Source organism: Rhea pennata, chromosome 25 (assembly GCF_028389875.1).
Source record: "Rhea pennata isolate bPtePen1 chromosome 25, bPtePen1.pri, whole genome shotgun sequence".
Taxonomy (NCBI): domain Eukaryota; kingdom Metazoa; phylum Chordata; class Aves; order Rheiformes; family Rheidae; genus Rhea; species Rhea pennata.
Genome location: NC_084687.1, coordinates 7,962,610 through 7,990,094, shown reverse-complemented (window position 1 = coordinate 7,990,094; position 27,485 = coordinate 7,962,610). Strand labels below are relative to the sequence as shown.

Genomic DNA, 27,485 nt, shown 5'->3' with positions numbered 1-27,485 from the left:
ATGAGCGGCACCAAGGATGGCGGCCGCTGTCAGAGGGCAGTGCGCATTGTCACCGAGCTGTGCCGCAAGAAAAGCCTGCCTGGCCTGGACCTGGACTCCTGCCAGGAATTCCTCCTGCTGCCCTCAGACCAGAGCCTGAGCATCTCGGAGCCAGGTAGCGCAGCCCGTTCCTGGGCGTGCAGGCTGTGCTCACCACCGCAGAGCACTGCACGGGCTTGAGGACGTGTGTAAGGGGAGGGAAGTGTAAGGCATGAGGACACGTGCAAGGGGAGAAAAGTGCGTGGCAGAAAGGTGTGTGCAAGGGGAGAGAAATGCACCAGCATGAGGCTGCGTGCAAGGGGAGAAAAGTGCATGGTAGAAGAGTGTGTGCAAGGGGAGGGAAATGCACTGCAGGAGGATGTGTGCAAGAGGAGGGAAATGCCTGGAACAAGGATGCGTGTGAGGGGAGGAAAATGCTGGCTGACTCCAGCACTGGAGGCAAGGGGGACGGTCTTGGCACGTGTCCGTGTTGTTATGCGCATTTGCTTGCTCCACAGCTGAGCGAGGTGCTTGGGTGAGAATGCTTCCCAAAGTGCTGTGGTGCCTGCAGCCCGGGGTGCTGAGCAGCCACAGACACATTGGTGGGAGAAGGAGGGTGATGCTGCAGGGAGGTGCTGGTGAAGAGATGGCTGATAACACAAAGATTCTGTGAAAGTTCTCTGTTGTACTAAAACCAGACTCCTGTCCTATGTAAAACAGCAACATAAAGCCCATTTAAGAAGCTAAGATGCTGGGAATTGATTGTTGCTATCCCAGTTCAGAAAAGGTAGGACTTGCGTGGGTGCTTGTTAGCCAGTGAAGGAGCACAATGCCTTCGGTGCGTTTGCTTTGCCCTCTCCAAGCCCTGAGTGAAGCTGAGCTGCATGGGGCCCGGCAGCTCCTGCCCCAGACATAGCGCGTTGCCATGCTCCGGTTCCTCCTATCCCTGCCTGCTGGAGTTTTGCTTTTCAGGAGGCAGCCGGCCTCTGGGCGCCACGGCAGCTTGCTGCCTCGCTGCCTTTCTGCCATCTTTGCTCCCAGCGGTGCTTCTGCCACTCAGTCTGGGCAGCCTAGCGCCACAGGGTCACAGACTGCTCTGCTTGTGGACTACTCATCATCTGGCAGTCACTTTGCTTTATACCTGCTTCTTCTGGAAGCCTCTTATCACTGCTGCTGTCCTGGCGTGTTGCACCCAGTACAGTGGTTTTCTGCATTGACAGTAATTTACTGTGTTATTTCTTAAGTTTTTACCTTGGTACCAAAACGGAAACTTTCATAACGGTGTGCAGCAGGAATACCCTTACTGCTCCCTCTGCCACTGCCTGCGGCAGAGAGGTGCCTGGCGTATGTCACCAGGTCTGTTACAGACCCTGTCAACCCACTTGCAGGTCACCACTGCAAATGCCGGCCCCGTCCCAGCACCCAGGCTGGCTGGGCTCTCCGGGGCTCCTGTCTCTGCTCTGCAGGCCTGGATCTGCCCAAGGACACTGCTGAGCCCCCCCCCCAGCAGTAACAGTTCTCAAATGTCTGGATGCAGAAGTGCTTCAGCACGGAAAACAAACCTGTTGCTGTTAACTGTTAGCAACGCTCCCATGCTGCCGGTGAGCCACCTGCACCGCTAGCGTCTGGGTGTGCATCTCATCATCTGTGCCTGCACTCTGCCCGTTTTGCACTGAGGACCTGCGTTAAGCAAATCTGCCACTAGCCACCTGGAGTCCTGTGTGCTGCTCTGCTTGCTCCTTCTGCATAAAGATGTGCAAATAAAAGGCGAGATGGTGCAGAGACGGGTAGTGATCAGCCTTTGAGGTAGAGTCTCCATGCCAGTGCAAACAGTAGAGTTGAGGGCAGGGCAATGCAGGAGCGCTGCAGCCGGCCGAAGCTTTTCTTAGCAGGGAAGCACCCAGCTTGAGTAACCTGGACATGGGTTCACTTTTTCACTGTGATAACGAGTGGCAGCAGGTCACAGAGTACATGGCCGTCCTGCGCAGACCGAGGCGTGTTCTGCAGGCTGCTGCATGGAGCTCACTGCTGCAAAAGGCCTTTGACGCAAAGATCCCAAGAAGGTGGAGGATGGATTACATTTCACGTGGGTAATGAGCGCCTTGACCCACATCAGAGATGTTAGCATACACCAGATCCCAGAATTTGCGTCTGCTTTGGGAAAGCCAGGTGTCCACAGCAAGTGGCTGCCCGCAGCGGGGTCTCCTGCCCCCCTCTGCCTGCATGGTGTCGCCCCTGACAAGGAGGGCCCAGATGGATCCACTGTGGCATGCTCTTGTGGCTGATATTCCTCTAGGCGATAGACTGCAGATGTTAGCATCTTGAGTGTATTTAATCCAAAAAAGGCAGCATAGTGCTGACAAGGAGCTAGCTGCTGATGGGCTTGCTCACCCACTGGGCTGCTTGCTGCTGGCGACGTACAGCTGATGTGCTGCCATTACCATGCAACTTCAGCCATGTCATTGCCAGACCCCAGCTAACGCCGTTGGCCGACGACCGAGGTGACCCAGAGCAGTGCAGCGCTGCCTGGCAGGCCGCAGGGCGGTGGGAGGGCTGCAACAACGGTACGCGACCGCGCGGCTCTGGCAGGAGCGTGCTGCATGCCCAGCGCTGGTTTTGAAGCGGTTGCATCATCCAGCAAGTGCTTGTGGGCTTTCCCAGCACGGGCAGTGGCTGAGGGAGAGGCAAACAGGGGTGGCTGGGCACGATGCAAACGCAGAACAACCTTTCGGATGGGTTTGGCTTCCCAGCCCACTGGCAGCTGCTCCCCGATGCCTTAGCGCGGCCGGTGTTTTGCCCTCGGAGTGAACCGTTCCTCCCGAACTTTGCGCTGCCGGCAGTACTTTGTGTACAGTGCTGAGCACCCTCTTGGCACTTCACAAAGGCTAATAAAAGGCTAAAACCACACGTTCATGAGTGTTTCTGCTGCAGGCAGAGACAGAGGTGCATTTTTGTGCAATGTGGGCTTTTTCACTGCAGGAATGATGAAAGGGGGGAAGTGTTTTACATGGAGAAATTGCTTCTGAAATATTTTTCTTGCAAAGAATGATTCCCTGATAGTTTGAGTGGTGGGGAAATTGACGACATGTCTATTCACCCATATGGGATATCTCCAGCCCTAGTTATAAAATATGGATAAACCTTGAGTTAACATACTTGCTGCAATAACACTCTTCTCTGAATCACTGTTGAAGTGCATTTTAAGCAAATATGGTTCCATAACAGTAAACATGTTTGAAGCTATCTAGGCAAAGCTAATATTAATCACTGGAGCGTGCGTTCCCAGCAGCCGGGCATGCGAGTAGTAGCATGGGTCCTTGGGGCAAGGCGCTCGCCTAGCACTAAGGCAGCTGTAAATGGACCTTGCTGCTCTCTGCTGGAGTCTGGTCCGTGGCAGGAAAGGAGCCAGCTCGTGCTCTGAGCAGCGGATCAGCGCTTGGCTCAAGTAAGGGAGCTCTGTGCTTTGATCCTCAAGGTGTCAGGTTCAAATCTTGCTGCTGGAAGGGAGGCTTGCAAAACTATTATTAAAATAAGATTAAATACAGAAAACTAGAGGCATAAGTCCAAGACAAATGGATTATATAGCCTGTCTATGAACATGCATCTGTGCTTATGCATAAGGTGCTACCACTATCTACGCTGTGATGGTCCCAGTAAACAAAACGCTCCTCTGCAGCTGTGGGGAACATGTACGTTTGGGGGCTTTTTAAGTGCTTCTCTGCCCAGACGCAGGTTTGGGTCTGGCTGATCCGCGCCGGAAGCAGCGCAGGGGGCTGGCAGGGCTGCCAGCCCTGGTGCGTGTTCCAGCGCAGCTGCGGCAGCCGCACGCACAGGCAGGGCTCAGCATCGGCAGCTCCATAGAAACGGGCAGCCGGAGCACTGCCGCTGCTAGCGGCGCTGCGAGCGGGCTGAGGACAGTGGCCGGGGGAGAGCGAGGAGCAGACGCATCCTTGGTGAGTGCACGTTTCCAAAGTTGCTTCATTTATTTTTTGCTTTTCTTTATAACATGGGCCCTCTTTGCCTTAATGAAGATTTTGCTTCAGCAGTTTGTCTCTGCTGCTGAAACATTTTCTCTTGCTTTCAGTATTCTCCCTGTGTTTCACTAAGACCAAGCATGTGCTTGGAGCTGGTTCAAATCAGGGCATAGCCTTACTCTAATCTTCTCCATTGTTTTACAGGATGATTCTGAGAAACTGGCATTTTTGTGTTTACAGATATTTGTTTCTTGACACCTCTGCTGAAGTCATACCGGTGCAGTGTGCACAGCCATATGCATATACGGTGCATTCACTGATATTCAGTCTTATGTATGTGCATTCATTTTTTTTTTCAGAGACAAAACCAGGACCCTGTGTGCATCTTGGTTCTGGTATAATTCTTCATTTAACTTTGTAGCTACAACTATGCTGGCTTTTTTTTTTTTTTTTAACCTGTTTAATCTCTTACTGTTCATGTTTCTAGGTACAATCGTATTCTTCCTTAGGACCCCATGTTTCCACCTCATGTTGGTTTAGGCACTTTTGTCCTGCTCTAATAATCTAATATGTTATTTCATCTTAAGAGGCAATAGCATATATATATCTTTCTATTTGTAAATCATAAGAACAGGAAGCTTATCTGTAACAGTGATGCTCATTTCCCTCCAGAGAACTCGCTAAGGTAACCATCACTTATGGTGGCAGTTGTTTGGGAGCGATGTAGTTCATCTCTGTGCCACGCATGTTCTTTAATTATGCTTGCACCTTGCAAAATGGCATCCTGGAGGGATGGAGAGGGGATGTTTGGAGTGACTGTAAATTAAATTGAAAAGAAGAAGTTATCCTGCAGGTGTCTTATGCATAGTGAAATTGCAGATGCTAATCTGCTATCTTTATATTTAGTTTAGTTTGTTTTGTTGTAACATGTTAGTATTTGACAACATCGTGGGAAACTGAGCAGTAAAGATTAAAGGCAGGATGCTAGATACACAGTTCATGTAAGCCCTTTCAAAAATCCTTTTTTCAAAAATCACTGGGACATAAGATCCTAGAATATTTGGTTCCACTGAATAATAATTGCCCAGAAATTCTAGCATATCAGGGTCTTTGGTAATGTGTCACTCTGATTTTCTGTGCATGTTTGTGACTGCTGCAAAGAAATGCACACACTGTTGTAGCTCAGTGTTAAGCATAGCAAGCGCCTCCTTAGATGCATTCTTGCCGCACAGAGTAGTTTCTCTGATGTCTGCGTGCTTTGCAGGGCAGAGTTATCTGACCTGATACCTGGTTGCTCGCAGGGTTATGGTGCACAGCGGGGAGCAAGGCGGGTTGCTGCCAAGGGAGAAGGAAGGATCCATCTGCCAGGCTGCAGGGCAGCAGCCCACTCAGTACCAGCGGCTGCTCCGCGCTGCCTCATAGGGGTTAAGTGGCAGCGGTGGCCGAGCACGAGCTTGAACACGGGCAGAACGCGTCGGGAGCTGCTCCTGTGCCTCGGGGCAAGGCGGTGCTGGTCCTGTACGGCTGCGTTGCCAGGTGGAGTGCCGCTTCTCGGTAGCAGGTACCAGCTACCCATCGTCTGCACATAGGTGATGGAGGATCTTCCCAGCTGCTCCTCAGCCTGCTTTGAGCTTTTAACCATGCAGACCAGTATCCTCCATGTGCCAGGCATTGCAAGCGGTGGCAAGTGTGAGAAGAGGGAAAGACATGGGCTTACATGGTCACACTGGCTCCAGAGGGAGGAAGCTGGCAGCCCAACCTCCTGTCTGCACAGATCTGTCCATTGTCCAGGCCAGGGGAGCCCTGCATGAGCCTTGTCATAAACATGCATAGGATGTTTGCTATGGCACAGAGCCGGGCAGCAGAGCTCGTCCTGCGCTCTCCAAGGAGGCTGTTCGAGCAGCCCTCGCTGCCGGGCGGGTTGTGTGGCCGTGTGGCCATTCCTGCAGAGCCCACACTGTGGGAAAACTGCCTGGGCTGTCTTGGCCCCTGCTTGGGCCTTCTGCACCTTCTACACTGCAGGCTAGAAGATCTCTGCTTCTCCTGGCAGGCAGGCCACCTTCTCCTGTGTAGTACGGGCTCACCCTCTCCCTGGTGTCCTGTGCTGCATCGAGGGTTACTGTTCACTCGCCTGCTCTTAGCAGGCTTGGCACACCTGGGCTGGAGGCTGGGAGGGGGGTGGGAGGAGGCCCAGAGTCTCCTTCCAAGCAAGCTCCATTCTGAGACATTTTGGGGACAGCGTGGCTGTGGTTCTGAATCACGGAGGAGTTAAAGAGCCGCAGGGCAATATTCCCCCAAAACCAAAGCTCTTAGTTTAAAGGAAGGCAGTGAGGTCCCAGACGGGCTGTTGGGAGACCAGACGATGAGGCATCACTGCCCCCAGCCTCCTCAGTGCTTCTTCACAGCAGTCAGCTTTGGCCAAGTTTTTGGAAGGAATTTGTAAGGTCTAGGGTCTTTGCTTGCTTAAGGAGACAGTGAAGAGCTTTTGCTTGTTTTGGTCACATTACATCTGAAAATGAAATTGGATTAGTATACCTCAGAAGGGTCTATATCATGGTGCTTTGCTATTTGCCTGGTTCTGCTTGGCTTCAGGAGATCTGGACAGACATCTTCTGTTTTGAACAAGATCGGTGAGGCTTCGCTGGCATTCCTAGTGCACTTGGCTCAATGCCTGTAAGTGGGATTACTTCATGGTCAGAAGATGAGATTTGGTGTCAACTACTTAACCCCAAGCCTGGGACACCAAGTGTGTGAGGCATTACTGAGTCATTTACAGATGCTGCATATTATGATAAAATGTCATAGGGTTAGTGCACAGCTATGTGCTATAATTATACTCAGCACGGCTTAAAATAATTCATTAGATTGTCATCGGTTAGGAATAAAGCAATGACAACTTACTATCTCACCTATAAGACTCTAGAAAACAGCTGATTGAGACACAAAGCAACCTAAATCACTGGGGAATGTTTCCTTGGTTCAGAGCAATCTTTTTTTTCTCCGCTTTTGACAACAGAAATGCAATGTTACTAGCAGCTCAGAGCTTCTCCTGCTGATTGCACACACCAAGAAAGGTTTGATAAACACATGTGCCTTTCATGCAGTCTGGAAGGAAAGTCACAATCGACATGTGAGTTGACCCCAGAATATCAAAATATTTGATTTCAGCAGCCTTTTGTCGGTCTCCTCAGGCAAATACGCCTGTCTATGTCAGCTCTGCTTTCAGGGCGTTGGGAACCCTCTGGGCAGGAGCCCAAACAAACATCTTACGTGCTCAGTCAGCAGCCATTGCAACAACTGCTTGGAGGTTTCACAGCTATAGACAAGGTATAAAATAAATGGTGGCTGCTTGCTGCCTGGAGCAGGTTCCTGTGCTGCAAAAGCAGTGCTGGCTTGGCATTTGTGACTGCATCCCTCCCCGTGTAGGGACTGGAAACCAAGTGGCACAATATGCTGCGAACATATGGAGAAGTTGGACCTGTCCCCAAACCAGGGAAGGGTGCTGGGAGCGTGGATGATTTGTGTCCCTGCCCTCTCGGCACAGGATGGGAAGAGCCTGTCCTTGCTCTGCTGAACAGGTTTAGCTTGGGGGCTCCCGGTTCCTCATTGCTCGGGTTTCGGGCACTCGCTCGGAGCAGCAGGCAGCACTGCAATACGCACACCTGTCGCCCACGTGCCAGTGCTGCTGCCTCGCCTGAGTCCTTGGAGTGACAGGATGAGGAGGCTCACTGCCGAGGCCCTGCGATGGTCTGGTGGAAGTGTTCTCCAAACACCGCTGCTCCCTCTTGGGACGCATCCATGCGGGAGCATCCAGATTTTCCTTCTGCTCCTGGATGTGGTTTGAAAGTTGCTACAAACTTGGCTGAAAGGATGGAAGTGCTTTGGCAGCCCTCTGCCAGCCCTCAGGGGTGCCTGTATTCCCATTACTGTGGGTGTCTGGAAAGGGATGACCCTTGGGTCCTGTCTGCTTTCCTTGCTGTTACTGTGTGTCCAGGATATTCTTTCTATCCTCTCCCTGGTTTTTGAGAATCTCCAGCTTTTAAAGATGTGATCTGACTGGAATAAAATGCTTCATTTCTAGCCAAGCCCCAAGACTAATTTCAAAATTAATTTCTTCTGAGCATTAGAATTTTCTGCAAATGTGGATCTGTAGAGAGTATCTGGATGTACAGCACTAGCAGTAATTCCTTCATGGATAGAGAATGAACAACACTTTAGTCCATGTGCAAATTTATTGTTTAAACATCTTCTCCTTAATCATAATTTGAACTGAATTTAAAAAATGTGGAGATATTTTTGTACTCTTACTGATAAGCTGATACCTGGATTCCTGGACAATGAACTACATAACTGCTTAAGTAACAAATGGCGAACAGCTTTGCAGGAAGTTCTCCATACCTCACTGTCCTGCTTATTCTCCGTGCTATAGCGCAACATCCTCTAAAGAATTATAGCAAATGATGAAAAGACCTGCCATTGCTTAATGAAGGAGGCTTTGCTGGACGGGCATTAGGAGGCTGCTTTTTGTGCCTGGACCATAGATCATAGCTGGCTGAGATGCTGGTTCCCTCCAAGTTTTCCTTGTGAAGTAGGCTGACTTAACGTACAATAATGAGATGTTTTTAACTTTATAATCTTATATAATTACTCTCAAAATAGCTTCTGATTCATCCCTGCCTCTGAGGCTTATAGTTTGCATTCCAATAAGCTCCTGTATTGCAGGAACCCTGTGATAGCAGCAAATTAATTTTTAAGAAGTTGTTTCTCTTCACTGGAACTTTGACATAGCCAGTCTGAGCTTTCATGTCTCCATCTCCCTCCTGTCTGCTTCATAGCTGAGATGTGCCCAGAAGATGGCGGGGCTCTGTCTGGGCTCCTGTGGAGTCAATGATCACAGAGAAGGCTGGTGGGAGCTGATAGTGATAGACTCAGTGTCTAGCAGCTCATGGACAGGATAAATCTTTTAGTTTCATGCAGAAGGAAGGCTGAGTCTATGCAGCTTCAAAGGGGACACATCAGAGTCCCTTGGGGCTTCCTCTCAGGACATCTGGGAAGTTCATCTCATGAAGTTTTCTGCCCCTCTGCTAGGGTGAGAAGGAAGCTTGCTATTGAACTCTGTATGATGAATTTAATGTGAAAGTGTTCCTTATATAAAATAAGCTCAGACAATTCTTTCCACTTGCACACCATTTTCAAAATTGTGGGTGACTGACTTGGAGCAACAAAACACGATTCAACCATGGTCTGCAACAGAGTGCAGCTGAAACAAAACTAATTTTACTTTTTTCTAATCAGTATTCATGTGACTTCATGTTCCTCTCCCTCGTATTCCAAGGACACTGTCCTGTCCTCAGCTGGGGAATGCTCCCTGCTCCTCCGCAGGGAAACCTGTGGAGCAGCTGAGCTCCTGCTGGCTTGAGCAAGGTGTTGGCAGACACTGATGGAGCAGTAAGGTGACAGCTCAGGTTGTCCCCAGAAAGGAAGGGCTTGGCAGGTTCAAGAAAGCAGATCTGTGCCCTGTGAACTCGCAGGTGTCACCTGCAGTGCCCCAAGGTGCTCTGGCTTCTGCCGACAGACATGCTGCTGCATGGGACTGCTTCATGTCCTGTATTGCCACCCTGCATGAGATCATGTGCTCGCTCCACAACTACTTTCTGACCTGCTGCTTTAAAACCTGTTGAGAATGTAGTGACATTTTCCTGCTGCTAACAACCTACACCCTCATGACCTGATTGAGGCAGAAGCCTCACAACATAGTGCCTTCTGCACTCTTGGGCTACCCGACCGCAGCTAGGTTTCGGAGTGACAGTTGCTAATGACCTCTATAGCTGGAGAATATTTCCAGACACATTCCTACAGCTCATAGCTGTTTCAAGAGCAGAGCAGTGAATCAAGAAGGGAAGTGGTGTTGATGCTTCAGATGCCACCCAAAAAGCAGCAAGCAAACCCAAAGCTGTGACGATGAGAACATCCAACAGACGCCCGGCAGGCTGGGCCTGCTCCCAGCAGCTATATTGTTTTGCAATGTTTCTCCCTCACATGCACACTCTGCACAGCCCAGAGCTTGCCTAGCTGTGGGTTCTGATAAATAGACTCCTCGCTGATGCATGAGCTGGTGGCGGGTTGGGTGATGGGAAATCTGATCTTCTTTGCTCTGTTGCTCTCCCGTGCCTGTGAGAGGGGGTAAGGAGTGGACTGGGGCCTGCATGTTGCAACACTGCAGCTCCCCTCACTTATCGAGTCCTGCATTGGACCCAGAGCTGAGATTCACAGTTCTTAAGACAGCCGTTTCCTTTTCAAAACTCCCGTTTTCAAGTGCTCTACTCATTGCTTTGCTTTGGTGCATTCTAGGATTTGTTCTTCACTGCATTCCCAAAGGGGTAGTTCCTGGGCTCTGTTGTACTTCTTGCTGTGTTTTTCCTGTAGTGCTGCTGGATATGGTTCTGCTGCATTGCTTTAGCATTCTGCCTCTGTCCCACGTCCCCTGTCTGTTCAAAGCTCTGCACAGCTTCAAAGCTGAACAGTATTGCTGAATAAACACATCTATAGCTGGGATTTAATGGAAATCTCTTCTTCTCCCTGCCTTATCCTGTGCTGCCCGCCCCCCCCCCCCCCCCCGGGTCAAGCTGTGTCTCCGATGCACCAGTTCCTCCTGCCTGAGCTCCAGGCCTCGGCTTTCAGGGTAATATCGCTGATGCTTCCCCAGAGACGGAAAATTATATCAGTTGGCGGGTGCCTCACATGGTCCTCCATAACCCCAGAGCTGCCTATCTGCTCCTCCAGCAATGATTCTCATCGTAATCCATCATTGCGATGCATGATCTCTCTACAGGCTTGCAGAAAAAGAGCAATATATTCTCACAAGCACTGCTGCAGGAGCAAAAAAAAGCAAAATGGACAGAGAAGACTGGAGATACCTCCTGGCACAGTATGAGCGGTGGTCAACATATCGCACTGGAAAACCAGTCCTGCAGCCCATACAAGCAGGGTTCAGGCACGCCACCACCACCCACCTCCAGGCATGTCTCCTCGCTCTTCTGGGCAGCGATGGTCCATGCTCCACAGCTTGGCTGGGAATACCTGAGTGCTGCTGTTTAACTGAAAGAAACCTAGCGGAAACGAACCAGTCAGAGCTCTCTCTCAAGCTACACTTTCCCTATGGCCAACCTTATGCCTAGGGAACGCATGTGGGTGCTCAAGCACCTGAGAACACGTGCCAGGGTCGGGAAGCGTGGGTCCCGCCGGCTTGCAGGTCCTGCTGCTGTGTGCAGCTGGCCCCAGCCCACTCTGCAACCCCCAGCCTATTGCACTGGTGCTTTTTTAGTCCTGTTGCATTTCCACTCATGGCATCCTAACTTTGTTTAAATCCAACCTGTGGTTAGAGTGACTAACAGATGTTGGAGGGCTGGGAGAGCCATCAAACGTATTTTATTTTCTCTGTGGGGAGTGGGTGGAAGAAAAGCTAAATTACATCTACTAAGCTATTAAATATAACTCTTCACATTAAACTCAGAATTATCTATGAAATCTCCTAATGACAGTGCAAGCCACTTCAAAGTAATAAAAGGCAATGTTGCCGTAATTAGACCAGTATTGTCTTGCAGTTAATAGACTGTTGTAATCATGGCTTTGTCACATTATTAATCGTTTTCTGTTTGGACTTTGCTAATTATCCCCTTTGGTATCTCAGCTTGGGCAGTATAAAGGCTTAAGGGACATAAATCTTAAATGTGGTTCTGCCATATTCCCTTAATTAGTTCCCATCCAAGACGAAGCAAAATGGATAGTTTTACTAATGCGCGGCTTACAGAATGCCTGGGCACTGGGGGCAAGGGCTGGGGCAGGGGGTGGACTAGCCAGGAAAGGATCCCCTTTCTTAAATTTGTTTTTAGCTTTCAAGCTGATGCCTTCAGGTGACTCTGGGCCACTTCATCCTTTACCGGAAAGGCACAAGGAATGCAGCAGAAAGTAGTGACCTTCTGGGAAGTTTTATTGGTTTGAGTCCTCCTATGGGCTTTGTTATCAGCATCAGCAACAAGGTTGTTAGACCCTGCAGAAACAGTAAAACCCACAAAGCAGACAATCCCAAAGAGGAATCTGGTCAATCCCTGTTAAAGTTCATATGTTTTAGACAGTCTCCGTGGTACTCTCGGCATTCCCGTCAGTCACTGCAGGTTTCGGCTCAGTGAATTGCACATGTCTTGTCTGATGGGGCTGCTCTGCAGCATGTTTCGGTGCGCATGTCCCCAGGTTGCGGCAGTGGCTGTCTGCCTCTGCCTCACCAGCCCCACCGCCCTCGCGCCACCCCCGTTGCCTGCATGCACAGCTCACGCCGCGAGGAGCTGGGAGCACGGTGGTGCTTCTGCATGAGCCCCCTGAGCTGTTCGTGCTGTCTCTGAGGGCTTAGAGCCACAGGTGCTGGCATGGGTTCTGGCTGTAAATGGCTTTCAGTTTAGGAAGCTGTGTTTTTCTGTACACCTAGTGTTGTTTAACTTGGGCCAGGCGCAGGAGCGCTCTCGGCAAATGCCTGTGCTTTGGGGCGAAGGACCAGGGCTGCCGGTGGCGGCTGTGCTGGGGCACTGCTGTGAATATCTTTTTCTTTGTTTCTCTAGTGGTTGGGTCAGGTTCTCAGCTCTCTTAGAAGTCCAGGTACATATGTTAAATATAGAAGCCATGCAAGAAATTTAGCGCTTCCCATGCTGTCCAGCGTTTAGAGGGATCTTCCTCATAGCTGCCAGACCCACCATTCTCTCCACCTCTCCACCCTGGAGGGCTTGACTCTGACAGGGACATGCAGGGAGGTGATAGAAACACAGAACAATGCTTTTCCCAGGATGGAGTGTCTCTTTCTGCCTCTGGAGAAGTCTTTGGGCAGATAGGCTTGACCTACTTTGGTGCCAGCAATATCCAAGAAACGTCTGGCCCTAAGGCCAAGATTAGCCTTTTCTGTTGGCTAAGGGGTTGTCTAGTTTTTACAGTTCATGCTTCAAATGTCCTTTAATAACATTTTGAATACTAGATATTTTTTCAAGTAACTGGTATTTTCACAGTCACAAGAGAAAGCTCGTTAAGTCAATTAAGGTCAGCTCTGTTCAACTGATATTTAAGTTGAATAACTCAAGAAGAAGTCTTGGGTAATTCAATGTCATCCTCAGACAAGGCAATATTCTTCCAAGGCAAATGCTTAAAAAACGTCTGTAAAATCCCAGTCCCATCTGCTTGTGTTTTATATGAGCCATCAGAGGAAAGAGGAAGAGGTCATGCATAAAAGTATCTGTGAATACTGTCAAATGCGTTACAAATGGCACCTCAGTAAGAAGAGATGTGGACTAGTATCTTTCTCGAGCTAGCAACAATTTCTCAGAAGGGATAACTAATTATTTCTGATGTTTTTCATTAACAAGGCTGGTGTGCTGGAAAGTTTATACATGCTACATAATTTCCTGGAATGGACAGAAGTATCTTAACAGGAACTTTTCTGCTACATAAACAACTTCCAGCAGTGACAGGTTCTGTGTTGCAACTTTTTTCCTGTAGATTTAAATAACTGAAAGGAGTGGAGGTCAATAACTCATGTTATCAGCGGTTATTTGCCGATGAAAAAAGCTGGTAAAAGTTAAATCTGCAAAGCAGATTTGTCCTGAAAGCATCTCTGTTGGGATGTTGGATTTTTTAAACTATTTTTATTAGGTCTGTAGGAGATTCACCATGCCAGTCTTTGAAGCTGAGCGGTGGTCTGACATGATCTTTAGTTTCAGTTGGTCCTTACAGGCTGATAAAGGTATCTGCGATTCAGAACCCACAGCTGACGTCACTGCTAGCAACAAAAGCCATGTATTATTTATCCCTTCACAGCTCATTTTTGTTAGAGTCATACGAGTAATTTTTAGGCAGATAAAGAAGCTGCCTGGGGAAAATCTTTCGGGCAGCTCCTTATCACTGAGGCTAATTCTGTCGGTGCGGTATGGACGTCTCTGTGTGTGTTTGAGTCAGGCTCCAGCTGCGGATGTCTCGCCAGGATTTGAAGGAATGGTACTGGAAAAGGTTATTGGATTTCTAAAACCATTTACAGAGGAAAAATCAGAACAGGAGAAGAAGACATATTTGCAGAAAATCCAGCTTCTTAAGTGTTCTTATGAAATTGTTTGAATATCCTCGGCACGATTCCAAGACTTAACTCAAAACACAGGAAAGTGGTACCTTTGTGCTCTCTGCTTTGCTGAGAACACCATTAGGCAATTCTCCAAGGAAGTTCCACTGCTGCCTCATACAATCCTATTTATTATAGACGAGATGGACCTATTCATTCACCCCAGCTGTGGTATGCAGAGGTCTGACAGGCTGACAGGCTGACCTGTACGCGAGGCTGGTGAGGAAAAAGAAAACTTGCTTGCCATGATTTCTATTTAAGGAAAAACCTATTTCAGGGATCACTTTTGTAGTAGCCATGATGAAGTACGGATGTGAGATGATCTGCTAAAAGCTAAGCTGCCTGGTAAGGATGTATTTTAAGAGAGATTGTTTTAAATGCAGTTTCTGAGTGGCATTTCTTAGAGGTTTTGGAGTTGAGAATTTGTTTGCCTTAAGTGTAGTTAGACATAATCTAAAGAGGGGCAGTGAATTCATATAGACAAAAATAAAATATTAATCCGGTAGAACCTTGCCCATCTCATCGATGTCCATCTACACTGCTTCCGTGCATGATGGTTTCACTGTTTAGCACCTACATCTGATGTTCTTTTCTTCGGTTAATTTTACACATTTGTGATATATTCACTAAGAGTAATCTTAGCTCTGCATTTAGACAAACCAATGGCCTTGTGTCTGGTCTGTGGAGACCGAGTTAGCTAGCTGCTATTTCACATGTCATAGAAAAACATCTGTGGTCTAAGCAGGCATAGAAACAGGAGTCAGTAAGAGGTAATGACTATTCTGTATAAAAGTCTGGAGTATTTAATTTTTTTTAATCTGTTTTTCTGTCCTGGCTTGCGCTTACATAAATTAAGGATTATAGCTTTACTGGTCACTACAAATAATGCAGGAGGCAAGATGCTTCTTCTCCTTGAATTCATACTAACCTGCAAAGGAGCCTTCCACGATCCTGCCCCAGCAGGCCTGCGCCTCCAGGCTGGGCCTTTTTTGTGTGTTCCAAGCTCTTGGAATATTGCTTTGGGTGGAAATCTGAGAATTTATATACTGTAAGAAAGGAACTAAAAGCAGCCACTGTTTTCTCTTTTTGAAAAGTTTTGAATGTTTTCACAGCCTAGATCATGTGTATGTGCTCTTCCTTTTGTCGTGATTCTTCAACCGTATGTATAGAAGCTCTTTCCTCTCCAGAGGAGCTTGAAATGCTGCAATAAATAGCATATGAGGTAAAAGTGACTCAGAAAGTCAGAGGATATGCACAGCTTTCACTTTGGATTTCTCTGTGCGCTTTAGAGTAAGGAAGAATGTAATATTTGCTGTACAACCTTCTTCTATATTTGGTTTCACTGCATCAGCAGTTTTTTTTTAGTTCCCCACTTGCACAGCTGGACAAGATGCGATCATTAAGAGTCCAACAACAACCTGCTTTTCAGGATTATGGCGGGTGGATTTTTTTAATATTACGTCTGAACGCCTTTGTTACAAAGAGAAAGGCAGTTTCTACTCACGCTGCATTGAAACTTGCTTCCATCATTCAGTTCTTCCGCAATTCTGCTCGGTTTGAGGCTCAGCTGCTTGCAAGGGCCACAAATCAAACCAAGCAGGAAGCTTTATAGTCCAGCTGAGTGTTGCAGCACAAGACCTCATAGCTCGGCCATTGGAGACACCTTTTCTCCCAGATGCCTTTGGGGCAGGAATCCTGCAGGGGATGTTTACATGGGTTTGACTCTCACTTGCAGCACCTGGGGAGATATAAGTCCGTTTGGACCATCTCTTACTTGTGGCTTTCTCACAATCTTTCTTTTCTTTTTTCCTTCCCTGCCTCTCTTTCCCCCCACCACTGCCACCTTCTCCTGCCCTGTAGAGCTCTCCGTCAGCCTCCTTGCGCTGGTAGTTGTTGTGTGCGGACTTGCCCTGGTGGCAGGTTTTCTCTTTCTCTTTTGGAAGCTGTGCTGGGTTCCCTGGAGGAACAAGGCCATTTCTTCTAACCTGGCCATCTTGCAGAGCGAGGCAGACTGCAGTAAGGAGAGTATGGCAGACAAGCTCAAGGACGCGGGCACCATAAGTTTCTTGGAGGCCGCTGTAAAGATCAGCCACACATCTCCAGACATCCCCGCCGAGGTCCAGCTGTCCATGAAGGACCACATCATGCGGCGTTCACGGATACAGCGGCAAACAACGGAGCCCACCTCTTCCGCCAGGTGAGAGATCTGCCATGCTCGGTGCGGGGAAGGCGCCATTTGTCTGCGGGAAGTGGCCGGACCGCAGGGACACCTCATCCAGCCCGATACGTTCAGCGAGAGCAAAGAAAGTGCATGCACCTCCAGGCTGGGCCGCTCTCCGAAGGCTGCGGCAGCCGGCTGGTGCGTCAGGGCTGGCTCACTGTGGGGCTGGCAGAAAATGAAGGATTCAGGCCTGCTCCTGTGACGGGGCCTCGCCGAGCCATCAGCGCGGTCCCGGCCGCTCTGGCCTGGCCGCGGCGCGAGGGGCGGGTGACGGTGGCGGCGGCCCCCTCTGCTCTCCTTCGTGGATGCGGCGCAGAGCCGAGCAGCCAGGCAGCCAAATCGTGGCGCGAGGCCGGGCTGTGCTCAAGGCCGCAACCCGCAGCGCTCCGAGACCGGGGAAGGGTGATGCCCGGCTTCGGGCGCCTTCCCCGCAGGAGGCTGCAGACGGAGGGCAGGGAGCGGAGCCGCAGGGCCCCGCGCCTCGGCTCACCTTGCCGCCGCCAAAGGGGCCGGAGCCGGCCGGGCGCCCTGGCGGCGGTTTGCCGCCGGTCCCTGGCCCGGGCACGCGCCCGCGCATCTTCTGTTGCACCTCCTCTGGGAAGGAGAAAACAGAAGCTCAGTCTGACAGAAGCAGGACAAGCGGAGGCAGCAAACTGCCCTCCCCCGTGTCCTGCGGCTGCGCCAGGCCCCGTGCAGCCTGAGAGCTCCGACCACAGCTCGGCCCAGCCCGGGCCAGGGCGCCCCTGGGGAACCTGCCCAGCAGGAGCGAGGGCTCTGAGCTCCTCTGGTCACTGAAGGCTCATTTTGTGGCTGTGCAAGTTCTTAGTGTGGTTAAATAGCCCAATATGCAGCTCTTGTAAACAGCAGATAATCTGAAATAATGCTGTGAGTCCCCCAAATCTGTTATGCTTCACTAAGATAAAGCTTTGCTTACCTACAGCTTCCCTCCACGCTGAAGGCAGTTGAAGGCAGGGGACAGCTTCTGCACGAGGCCCCACGTTTCTGTCTGTGAAGAAGTCTGTGTTTTTTTCTTGATAAGAGTTTGCTAGAGCAGTTTTGAAGCAGCAATACCCAGCACAAACTCTAACTTTTTGAGATGGCCATGCCTCTCTCACTTTAAAAGCTCTACACATCTTTTGCCTGAGGGAAATTTAATGCCAGCATCTTGTAATTTTAATAGCTTGGAGGTGGGAAAAGGTCTCTATGCTGTGTTGCTTGTGGCTTGGTCAAAGAACATAATTGGGCTCCTGTATTTACCTATGGCCTGTTACTGATGTAACGGGTGAAAAATGCAGCTTGCTGCAAATACTCTGAAAATTAGAAAGACGTTCTTTTGAACGTGGAATGCTATTCTATAGCATAGGTAGTGTCCATGCAGTGATCAGGAGCACTAATTCTATTTATTCTTGAGCTCTCCTTGCTTTCCTTGTGCTAGTTCAAGGGAGAAAAGGGAGGGGGACATCCCTGGAAAAGCTTACAGCTGTCCTGTCTTCTCTGTGTAGGCACATCTCCTTCAAGAGGCACCTTCCTCGGCAAATGCATGTGTCCAGCGTGGACTACAGCGCAGATGCACCTGCTGTGGCAGAGCAGCCAACTAGCATCGGTCGCATAAAACCCGAACTCTATAAACAAAAATCTGTGGACTCTGAGGACCCCAAAAAAGAGGCAGCAAAAACCTGTGGGAAAATTAACTTCACTCTCAAGTACGACTATGAGAACGAGACTCTGACTGTCCGAATTCTCAGGGCTTTTGATCTGCCAGCCAAAGACTTCTGTGGCAGCTCAGATCCCTACGTGAAGATCTACCTCCTGCCTGACAGAAAGCGCAAGTTCCAGACACGTGTCCACAGGAAGACTCTGAACCCCACCTTCGATGAGTCCTTCCACTTCCCCGTGCCCCACGAGGAGCTGGCTAGCAGAAAGCTCCACCTGAGTGTCTTTGACTTTGATCGGTTCTCCAGGCATGACATGATTGGAGAAGTTATCTTGGAGAACCTGTTTGAGGCCTCTGACCTGTCCCGGGAGACGTCCATCTGGAAGGACATTCAGTACGCCACGACTGTGAGTATCTGCTGTGGAGGGGCAGCCCAGCCCTGAGGTGGCTCGTGGCGCAGGGTGGTGTGGGAGACCTGCGCTTTCAGGTCAGGGTCCGCCATGTGCCCGCAATGAGCAGTGAGAAATAGCTCTGGAGGGGCACCAATAACACATCAGCTGTGCTGAGTTTTGCTGTACTGAGAGCACTACTCCTGATGTGTTACTGCAGCTGCTTTGGAGCTTGATGTGGATCTTTTAGCAGTTTTCTTGAACTCTCTTTGAAAATGAAACCACACATCAGAGAATAATATGTCCCGGATACTTTCAACACTGCAGACTCTGGTCAAAGCTAGCAGGAAAAGCCACCTTTTCACACTGATCTCTCAGCACAGAAACACTGACATTAACCTCTACATAATAGCTGTCTGCTTGTCCACTGTCCTCCAAGGAGGACCTGTCTGATGCTGAGGGCAAACAAGTGATTGATCTACCTTGCAGCAGGAAACCAAGCCAGTCTTTTTCTCTATCATTTCATGTCATTACTTCTAAAACAGTGGAATATGAGATGTCATCATCCCTGTGGCTGGAGGCATGGGCCCTGTCAAGTCTTTCCTAGCAACTGACATCACCCCATGACTTGCAAAATCTGTCCTGCAACTGCCTTCAGGGCAGGTTTGGTCCCTTTCCTTTTGCACTCTCTGCACTGGAGAACAGACTCGGGTATATAAATACCCATTGCAGTGCAGCCAGCAGTGCTGGACGGCTGCTGCACTGCCCCGGGAAGGTGCCGGGGCCGAGCGCCCCTGCAGCAATGGGAAGTTGTTCCCGGGGAAGCGACATGTGGCACCGGGAGCAGGGCCCAAGGCACAGTGCTGATGAGTGAGCGAATGCCTCTCTGCGGCGCTTGGGGCGCTGCCTGCAGTGCTGCAGAGGGAGGCAGCCAGAAAGCGGAGGTCCAGAACTGCTAATGGACGGCGACAAAGGAAAACTGCTGGGAAGCAGGTGGGCAGGCGTCCGTGCACCATGCCTGGAGGGTCTTGGGGGGAGATCCAGGGCAGGGCAGGGGAGCGGGTGGCTTCCCTGGAGGAAGAGCAGGTGGAACATGTGGACAGAGGGGCAGGACTCCCTTCTGCCTGGGCCCCCAGAGAAGGGGTGCGGGTTGGATCTCAACAAGGCTGCCGGTTCGGTGTAGCGGCCAGGGGCTCCAGCCCCCCCCCATAGCACCGCCGTCACTGCCAGCAGGCCAGGCTACCACAGACAGCCGGGGCACTGGGACGGCCCCGGCTGGGTGCGCAGACCAGACATGCCATGGGTGGCGCAAGCAAAGATGCAGGATGCTGGGGACACACCAGCAGCTCCCGCGGTGGAGCTGGCCCCAGCTCTCTCTGATGCCTTGGGCCACCGGTGTTTTCACGTTGTCCACCTGCCCTGTCTGGCTCAACAGAGCGCGGTGGGATTCGGTCGGGACCAGACCAGCCGAGGTTCCCCACACTCTTCATTACGTGCTGAGCATCGTTCAGGGGCTTTAATAGGATACCTTATTCTGTGAGGCAAGAAATTTGTCTCCCAGCGGATGCATCAGGAGGTGCTAAAGCTAGAGGAAGAGTAACTCGGTAACAGTTTTCACATGTTTCCTTGCCAATCACTGACAACGAGATTGTGGCTCAAATAAATTTTGTTGCCTTGAATGAAAACTGTTCAGGATACCGTTGGTTTTTTAAGGTGAGCAAGAGATCTGAGCAGCTAAGGGTACTAAACTCTTATTTATCAACACCTGAGACAACATTTCTTCAGATTTTCACAAGTCAAGAGACTGATCATATAGTCTCTGTACAGAAAACATTTGGCCTCCACTGTTTCTTCTGTACACTCCATGCTTGAGAAGATTTTTGATTTACTTGCCAGTCAAGGGAAATCTCTGTCAATAATCAAGACTTTTGTATACCGCTCATTAGTATTCTGCATGTCTAAGTGGAATAAATATCTAATCTTTGCCTTAGCAGAGAATGAGAAGGAAATCATTTGGCATAAATCTCACCCATCCACAAGCTCTGTTCTCCTAACACTTAGCAGAGCTTTAAATGCCTAATGCATTTACTTGTCTTTCTAGTCCCATCACTCTGCTACTAACAGCTACAATTTCTTTTCAGCAGATCATTATATCACAGTGAAAAGAATCAAATCCTCCCCCTGCAGAAATGAAGGATTGCACGTGCTACAGATGTGGGATTTCTATGCACAAGATGAGAATTTTTATCCTTGTTAGGAATGTATTTGGGGAACGTGCTGCTGACTTCAGCACATAGTGTTTTCTAGTTATTTAAGCAACACTAGTCTTGTTTGTGCTCTCAGTTTGGCTTTGCTTCTCTTCTCTCCAAGTTCCCGGCGCGAGGCAGTGACGGACACCAGGGCAGGCCTTTGGGCGTGCGATGAGCACGGCTGCAGCACCAGCAGCTCCGTGCAAAAGCCATTCACAAGAACTAGTTTGCAGGGCACTAAACTAGGAAATGATGCCTATCATCTGTGTCTGTGTCTGTGTAACCAGAAACTCCTGAACGTTTCTGAGTGCCATCTGCTGGTTAATTCCCCATTTAGATATGTCTGCGTACATGACTAATGCCGGTTTGAGGTGGCAGCGAAGGGGTTGTTGGGGGGGGGGAGGATGGGCCAGTCCCGCAGGCTTGGTTCAGCCCGAACCATGGCGCTCACCTGTGCTCACCTGCAGCACCCTGCTCGGCTGCTGCCTGCCAGTTCGCACAGCATCGGAGAGGAGCCGCCGTGTGCCCGGGAGCGCATGCCCGAAGTGTGCCGCTCGCCGGGGCTGGGAGGCTTCCCCCGACCCCACCGACACCGACCCACACAGGGTTCGGATCGTAGCATCCAGACACACTTTTTCTCCTCTGCGATGTGTTCATTTGTAAGAATACAAGATGGGAAGATAGAACAATTTTGGGATACACTGGAAAATCAATTCCACGACACAGCCATACAGTATGGAGAGTCATTTGCTTAAAAATGACAGGGAAAAGGCCACATGCTACATGAATCCTGCATGAAACATCGTGCTTGAAAGCCTCATCACCACCTTATAGCCATTATAACGAGGAAGCCAGGACTATTTAAAAATCCTTCTTTTTCACGTATTATTTGTTGTCCAGGTGTCCTGCCCTCTTCTATGTGCCACCCAGAATTAGCAAGGCAGGAAGCAAGCTGTCCTCTCCAGGGCCGTCCCCAAGGCACTTTTCTTTGTGGTTTTCCTGGACCGAAGCAGGGGAAGTGAGGGGACTGCGCGGGGGCGCGGGGCAGAGCCTCAGGGAGCGGGTTGGGGGGCTGGCGGCTGCCACGCTGCTCCCTGCCGACGTAACATGCTCTCTGTTTTGTTGAAGGAAAGCGTGGACCTGGGAGAGATCATGTTTTCCCTTTGCTACTTGCCAACCGCAGGCCGTCTCACCTTAACAGTCATTAAGTGCAGGAACCTCAAGGCGATGGACATCACTGGGTCCTCAGGTGAGCGCCGGGTGCCATGGGGCGATGCTCGTGCCCACGCCAGGGCAGGAAGCTCCCGGCCAGTGGCAGGCACCAGCCACCGTGGCTCCCCACCAGCAGTGGCTTCCTGCTGCAGGCATCCCCGGCAGCCCCTTGCAGCCAGCATCGGCGTTTTCGCCCCAGGGTTGGGACAGGCTCGCAGGCCGCCCCGGCAAACCCCTGCGAGCTCTGGAGCTCCACATAAAAAAGTTTCTTTTCCAGAGATTGAGTATCACAGTATTTCAATTTCCTTGACAACTTGTGTAATACGCAGTCACAATAACTGTAAGGCCTTTTGCAGGCAGTGTTTCTGCGCAGCTGGAGCCTGATGCCGTTTGAACTGTGTGAGAAAGGAGGCTTCAGCTGAGGACAGCTCGGCGCCTCCCTAATCATGTGTTACACGTGCCCATCAGAGCGTGTCGCCGTTCCCCAGTGGCCGTGTAGCAGCACAGAGCCGAGTTCTGCCATGGTCAGCTGGCAGAAAGTGAGTGAAGCAGAGCTGCCCTAAAACCTCCTCTTCCTGCTGCTCCCCATCTTTGGGAAAATGGGTTTTAAAATCGCCAACCTTGCTGTAACTCTGGAGCCTCAAAACATTCTGTCAATTCTCCACTTAGCCAGGAAACTATTGGCAAAGAGTGGAAACTTTCTTGGAGTTAAGGAAGGTCATAAAAATAAGACTTTCTACCCAAGTGCCACTGCCATGTGACATTAGCAGCTGAGCAGTTCTGGCAGCAGTGCAGAAAACCGTGCCCATAGAGTAACTGCCTCTGCCTGTTCTCATCTTACCATGCCATTTCCCTGCTGCAAAGGCAGCAAAATGAGCTTCCATAATGCAGAAGGCTTTTTCCTATCTCCTCCTCTCCAGATCCGTATGTCAAAGTGTCTTTGCTCTGTGATGGGCGAAGGCTGAAGAAGAAGAAAACTACCATAAAGAAAAACACGCTAAATCCCACCTACAACGAAGCAATAATCTTTGACATCCCCCCAGAGAACATGGATCAAGTCAGTCTGCTTATATCCGTCATGGACTACGATCGGTAGGTGGGAGACTCTGGGGAGCGGAAGGAGAGGGAAAGTCCCCCTTGGCACAGGTTTGCTCGGCAGCCGCTTGCCTCAGTCTCGCTGCTGATGTTGCGTGGCTGTTTGCCCCGGGCACGTCTCCAGTGATTCACTGCAAAGTGCCATTTCTATTTACAGTTATGGGTAGTTGCCTGCTAGAATCATAAGCACAGAGAAGCTGATCCCTTCTGCTTTATAGCATTTTCTCCTTGCATGCTTAGAGCGTGCCCCTTTGCTGCTCTCTGCCATCCGTCAGCTGTTTCAGGAAGCGTGTGGTTTCGCCCAGGCGGTGCGACGCGGTGCGGTGCGTGGGACAGCCCTGTGCGCACTGGTGCCAGCCGCGACGGGGCGGCAGGCGACCGGCTGCTGTTCTCTCACTCTGCAGCGTGGGCCACAACGAGGTCATTGGCGTGTGCCGTGCCGGGGCGGCCGCTGAGGGGCTGGGCCGCGACCACTGGAACGAGATGCTGGCCTACCCGCGCAAGCCCGTCGCCCACTGGCACCCGCTGGCGGAGCTGAAGAAGTCTTTCAAGGAGGTGCGTGCAGTTATTTTTCCCTCCGAATGCATGCATGGGGCGCGAGCAAGCTGTTCGGGCTTCTCCCACGCTCACCCAGGAAGTTCTGAGAGGAGAGGCAGGGAATTTCTTGCCAGAAATGAACTCCACAGAACGAGCTTCTCTGTACAGCCTTGGAGAGCTCCTTACTCTTGAGAGCAAGAAGGAAAGGGATCGCATTTGCAGATCCAATTGTTGCTGTATCTTTTCTTCTTCTTTTTTGCAATTAGAGATTAAGAATGGCAAAAAGAGGGAACACTTTTCTGATTGCAGACAAAATTGCCTAGGGATATCATGCATTTCAAGTTTTAATTTTATCATCCTAAAAGATTTTTCTGTTGATTCATCTCCAGCCCTTTGAGGGAGAATAAATAGGACTAATGTAATTGCTCTGAGCATCTCCCAAGAAAGAGACTCTCCCAAGGCAGCTGCAGATGATAAAACGAGCCTGTAAGGTCACGGTCATGTTTTGACCATCTCTAGCATTCTCTTCCTCCATTTCCTCACACTTCTGTGCAGCTGTTTGCCTTTTGCCTGGTTTAGGTAACAAATTCTGGAGGAGAGAGATGTGGTCAATGACCCTTGCGCTGTTGACACTTCAATATGACAGTAAAGCCAGCGCTTGTGCCTGGGGGTGGTAGTGTAATAACCCCCCAAAAGCCAGAGTGAGACATAGCGGAACACATCCTCAAATGATGGAAACCTGAAAGTTCATACTCAATTGTGTGAGGCCTTCCATGATCTCATGTTGCACCATTGTAAGTCAGGAATATCTTCCCAGAATCAATTCTTACATTCTTCCTATATAAGAATACATTTGAGGACATAATCATTCAGGATGATATTCAGAGGAAAAGAGGAAGGCATATAAGATGAGTCACCTTTTAAACTATAAGTTGAAACCCATGGCTGAGCCTCCAAGCCTCCGAGAAAAAAGTCAAATGAATCATTTCACCCCCAAAGTGCACAGGTCAGGCGTTCTGAAAAAAAAAAAAAAAAAAAAAAAAAAAAAAAAGAAAGGAAAGGAAAGGAAAGGAAAGAAAAGAGAAGAGAAGAGAAGAGAAGAGAAGAGAAGAGAAGAGAAAAGAAAAGAAAAGAAAAGAAAAGAAAAGAAAAGAAAAGAAAAAAGAAGAAAAGAAAAAAGAAAAAAGAAAGAAAATGGTCTGTTCTGGCATTTCTGCCATGAGCCAGTGCACAGAGCCAGTGGGCCTGTATCTAATTGCCCTTTTAAGTTTTAGCACTGCTGTCTGCAACTCTTCAGTGTAGTAAAAAAACAAACAGGATCCTAGACAGAAATTCATGGGCAAATGCTATTAGTGCATTACAGCTAATCACGTCAGCTTTTTCATGTGTGTATGAAAGAGAAGGACTCACATTTGTCCATCTTTCAAAAGTAATACGGTTTTGTATTCTCCGTCAAGCAACCCATTGCTGACTAGTGCAGACACTTACCAGTGCACGGCCAAGGCCTTTTGGAAGAATTTCCAACGTGTTTTTCCCATGCCATCGTCTTGGCAGCACTGTGCGCCCACCAGCCCTGCCCTGCCGCTGCCCAGGCATCACTCATCAGGTTAAGCAATGTGTTTACAAGAACTATAGAATTGCAGGATTTATTTCTAGACTTCAAAGGAGACTCTGAAAACTGGAAATTGCTGTGTTGTGTATGAAAGACTAAAACGCTGTCTGATATCACAGAGCAGCAGCAGCAGCAGCCCCGTGCAAAACTGGCCTTTGATGTTGCAAAGTGCCTCTTACATTCAGCATGGGTGAATTTATTTGTTTAAACTATTTCTCTAGATAAAAACTGGTGATTTTGCTGAGAGCTAAGTCATGCCCCCTAATGAAGAACAACCATTTATCTTTAAAGGTATGCAAAATCATCCTCTTCCAGACTTTTGGGTGAACTCATGGTTCTTAGTTTGCCAACCGTTAAATGCAGAACGGATGGTTCACGGGTCTAGTTAAACAAAGGAGAGATGCTCAGGTTCCCCGTGGCACAGTGGTCCTTTAAGCCTAGTCTCAGGAGAGCTTTCATCACGTTTACAGAGTAGCAAATGTCACTGCAAATGTAGGCTAAACGCTTCACCAAAAGCCTGTTTCTCTTGTAATTTCTGCTTGCCCCCCCCTTTTTTTTTTTTTGATACTTCTTGTAGGAAGTCTGTATCCATATCGTCAATTCTTTAGGAATTCTAGCAGTTACATGTGCAGTTGAAAAGTGCAAGGAACTGTTTTCCTGCCTGTCGGGAAGCCCCGTGATGGCGGTCACTGACTTTACGTGTGGCTCCTCAGGGAGTTTGTCTTCACTCTGGGAAAGCAGGTGCTGCCCCCGGGTGACACGGATCAGCAGCGTGCCAGGATGGGAGCCTGCGGTGCCTGGGCACATCGCTGTGGGCTTTTCCCCTTTGGTGCAAATTGCCTGATGGGTTTTCTCCCACAGAAGTGACCTTCTACTTCCTAGAGCATTAATATTGGCCAGCAAAAGTTTTTTGCATATGCTGGAGAGGAGACAACTGATGCAGGGGAGAAAGGAGCAGCAGAAGCATTACAGCACCTGTGGCCCTTGGAAGATGTCTATCATCTGTCATTTGAATTTAATAAAATAAGAGGGTGGAATGGGTGAGAGCTCGAAAGCCTCAATAGTAATGGTTTTGAATTATAATAATAGCCCCAGGGCATATCACAAATAATTTATTATCCTATAAGTATGGCAAAAAAATGTTTGCTACATCCACTCCGCCTCTGACATGGATTTCACTTTGAGAAATGTCTTTGGCATGGTGGATATAGTTTCTATGGGGCAGTTTTACCAGACCGACAGGAATTAGGTAACGTGGCAAGAATTCAGCGTTCATAAAGCAAAGCAACTAAAAGGAAGCAGCGTTGTCAGGGGAAGCGGGGAAGACAAGCTGAGGGCAGGCTCCCTGTGCAGTGCACAGATGCCGTCCGGGGGGCGTTAGCTGTCCCAACAATTGCAAATCGATTTGCAAAGCAGTGAGATAAACTGCGCAGCAGCTCTTCTGGACCAGGTAACCAGGGGCACTCTCACCCCAAGGATTTGTCCGTGACCTGGTTATCCCAGCTAGACCAAAATCCTCAGTTGGAGCACACTGTGCAGCAGGTGAGATGAGGTAGCGCAGGGGCTGTCGAACAAGGTTAGGGGATGAGAGGAGTTTCAGACAATCTGCTCTGTGCACACTGACACATATATATATATATGTGTGTGTGTGTGTGTGTGTGTGTGTATATATAGATATACTAATACATACATTCTTTTTTTCTCTCTTTCTCCCACCAGTGGCGTGGCCGTGCAGCGAGCACCGACAGCCAGGGCTCCTGCCCCTCTCCCAAGGCACCGCCAACCCCGTGAGCACCTGTGGCTGGGAGCCAGGCCGGCCTGAGCTCCTCCTGCGCCGGCTGCGGTGGCAGCAGCTGGCGAGACCATCCTGCTCGCTGCGTCCCTGTCCATGTCAGCACCTCTTCTGGGCACTGCATTACTGCCAGGCATTGCATCGCCGATAGGCATTGCATCGTTGCCAGGCGTTGCATTGCCACCACCATCACCACCAGGCATCGCATTGCCAACGGGCATTGCATTGCCACTGGGCATTACCTTGCCGCTGGCCTTGCTGCTGGGCATTGCATTACTGCTGGGCATTGCAGCGCTGCCGGCACTGCAGTGCTGCTGGCATTGCATCGCCGCCAGGCATTGCAGTGCTGCCAGCACTGCAGTGCTGCTGGCATTGCATCACCACCGGACATTGCAGTGATGCCGACATTGCAGTGCTGCTGGCATTGCATCGCCGCTGGGCATTGCAGTGCTGCCGGCACTGCATCGCTGCTGGCATTGCATCGCCGCCAGGCATTGCAGTGCTGCCAGCATTGCATCACCGCCAGGCGCTGCATCGCTGCCAGGTGGCCTTGGTTCCCCGCACTGCCCTCCCGGCTTCCGC

At 49.9% G+C, this 27,485-nt stretch overlaps 1 protein-coding gene across 1 annotated transcript; it reads left to right on the top strand.

Annotated features, from left to right (window-relative positions):
* On the top strand, positions 1 to 26,902 carry SYT6 (synaptotagmin 6). The gene is made up of 7 exons (XM_062595003.1): positions 1 to 154; positions 16,003 to 16,339; positions 17,866 to 18,424; positions 21,784 to 21,904; positions 22,788 to 22,959; positions 23,367 to 23,517; positions 26,831 to 26,902. Exons 1-7 carry the CDS (start codon positions 1 to 3, stop codon positions 26,900 to 26,902), a joined length of 1,566 nt encoding a protein of 521 aa, XP_062450987.1.
* Positions 26,903 to 27,485: the final 583 nt, after the last annotated feature.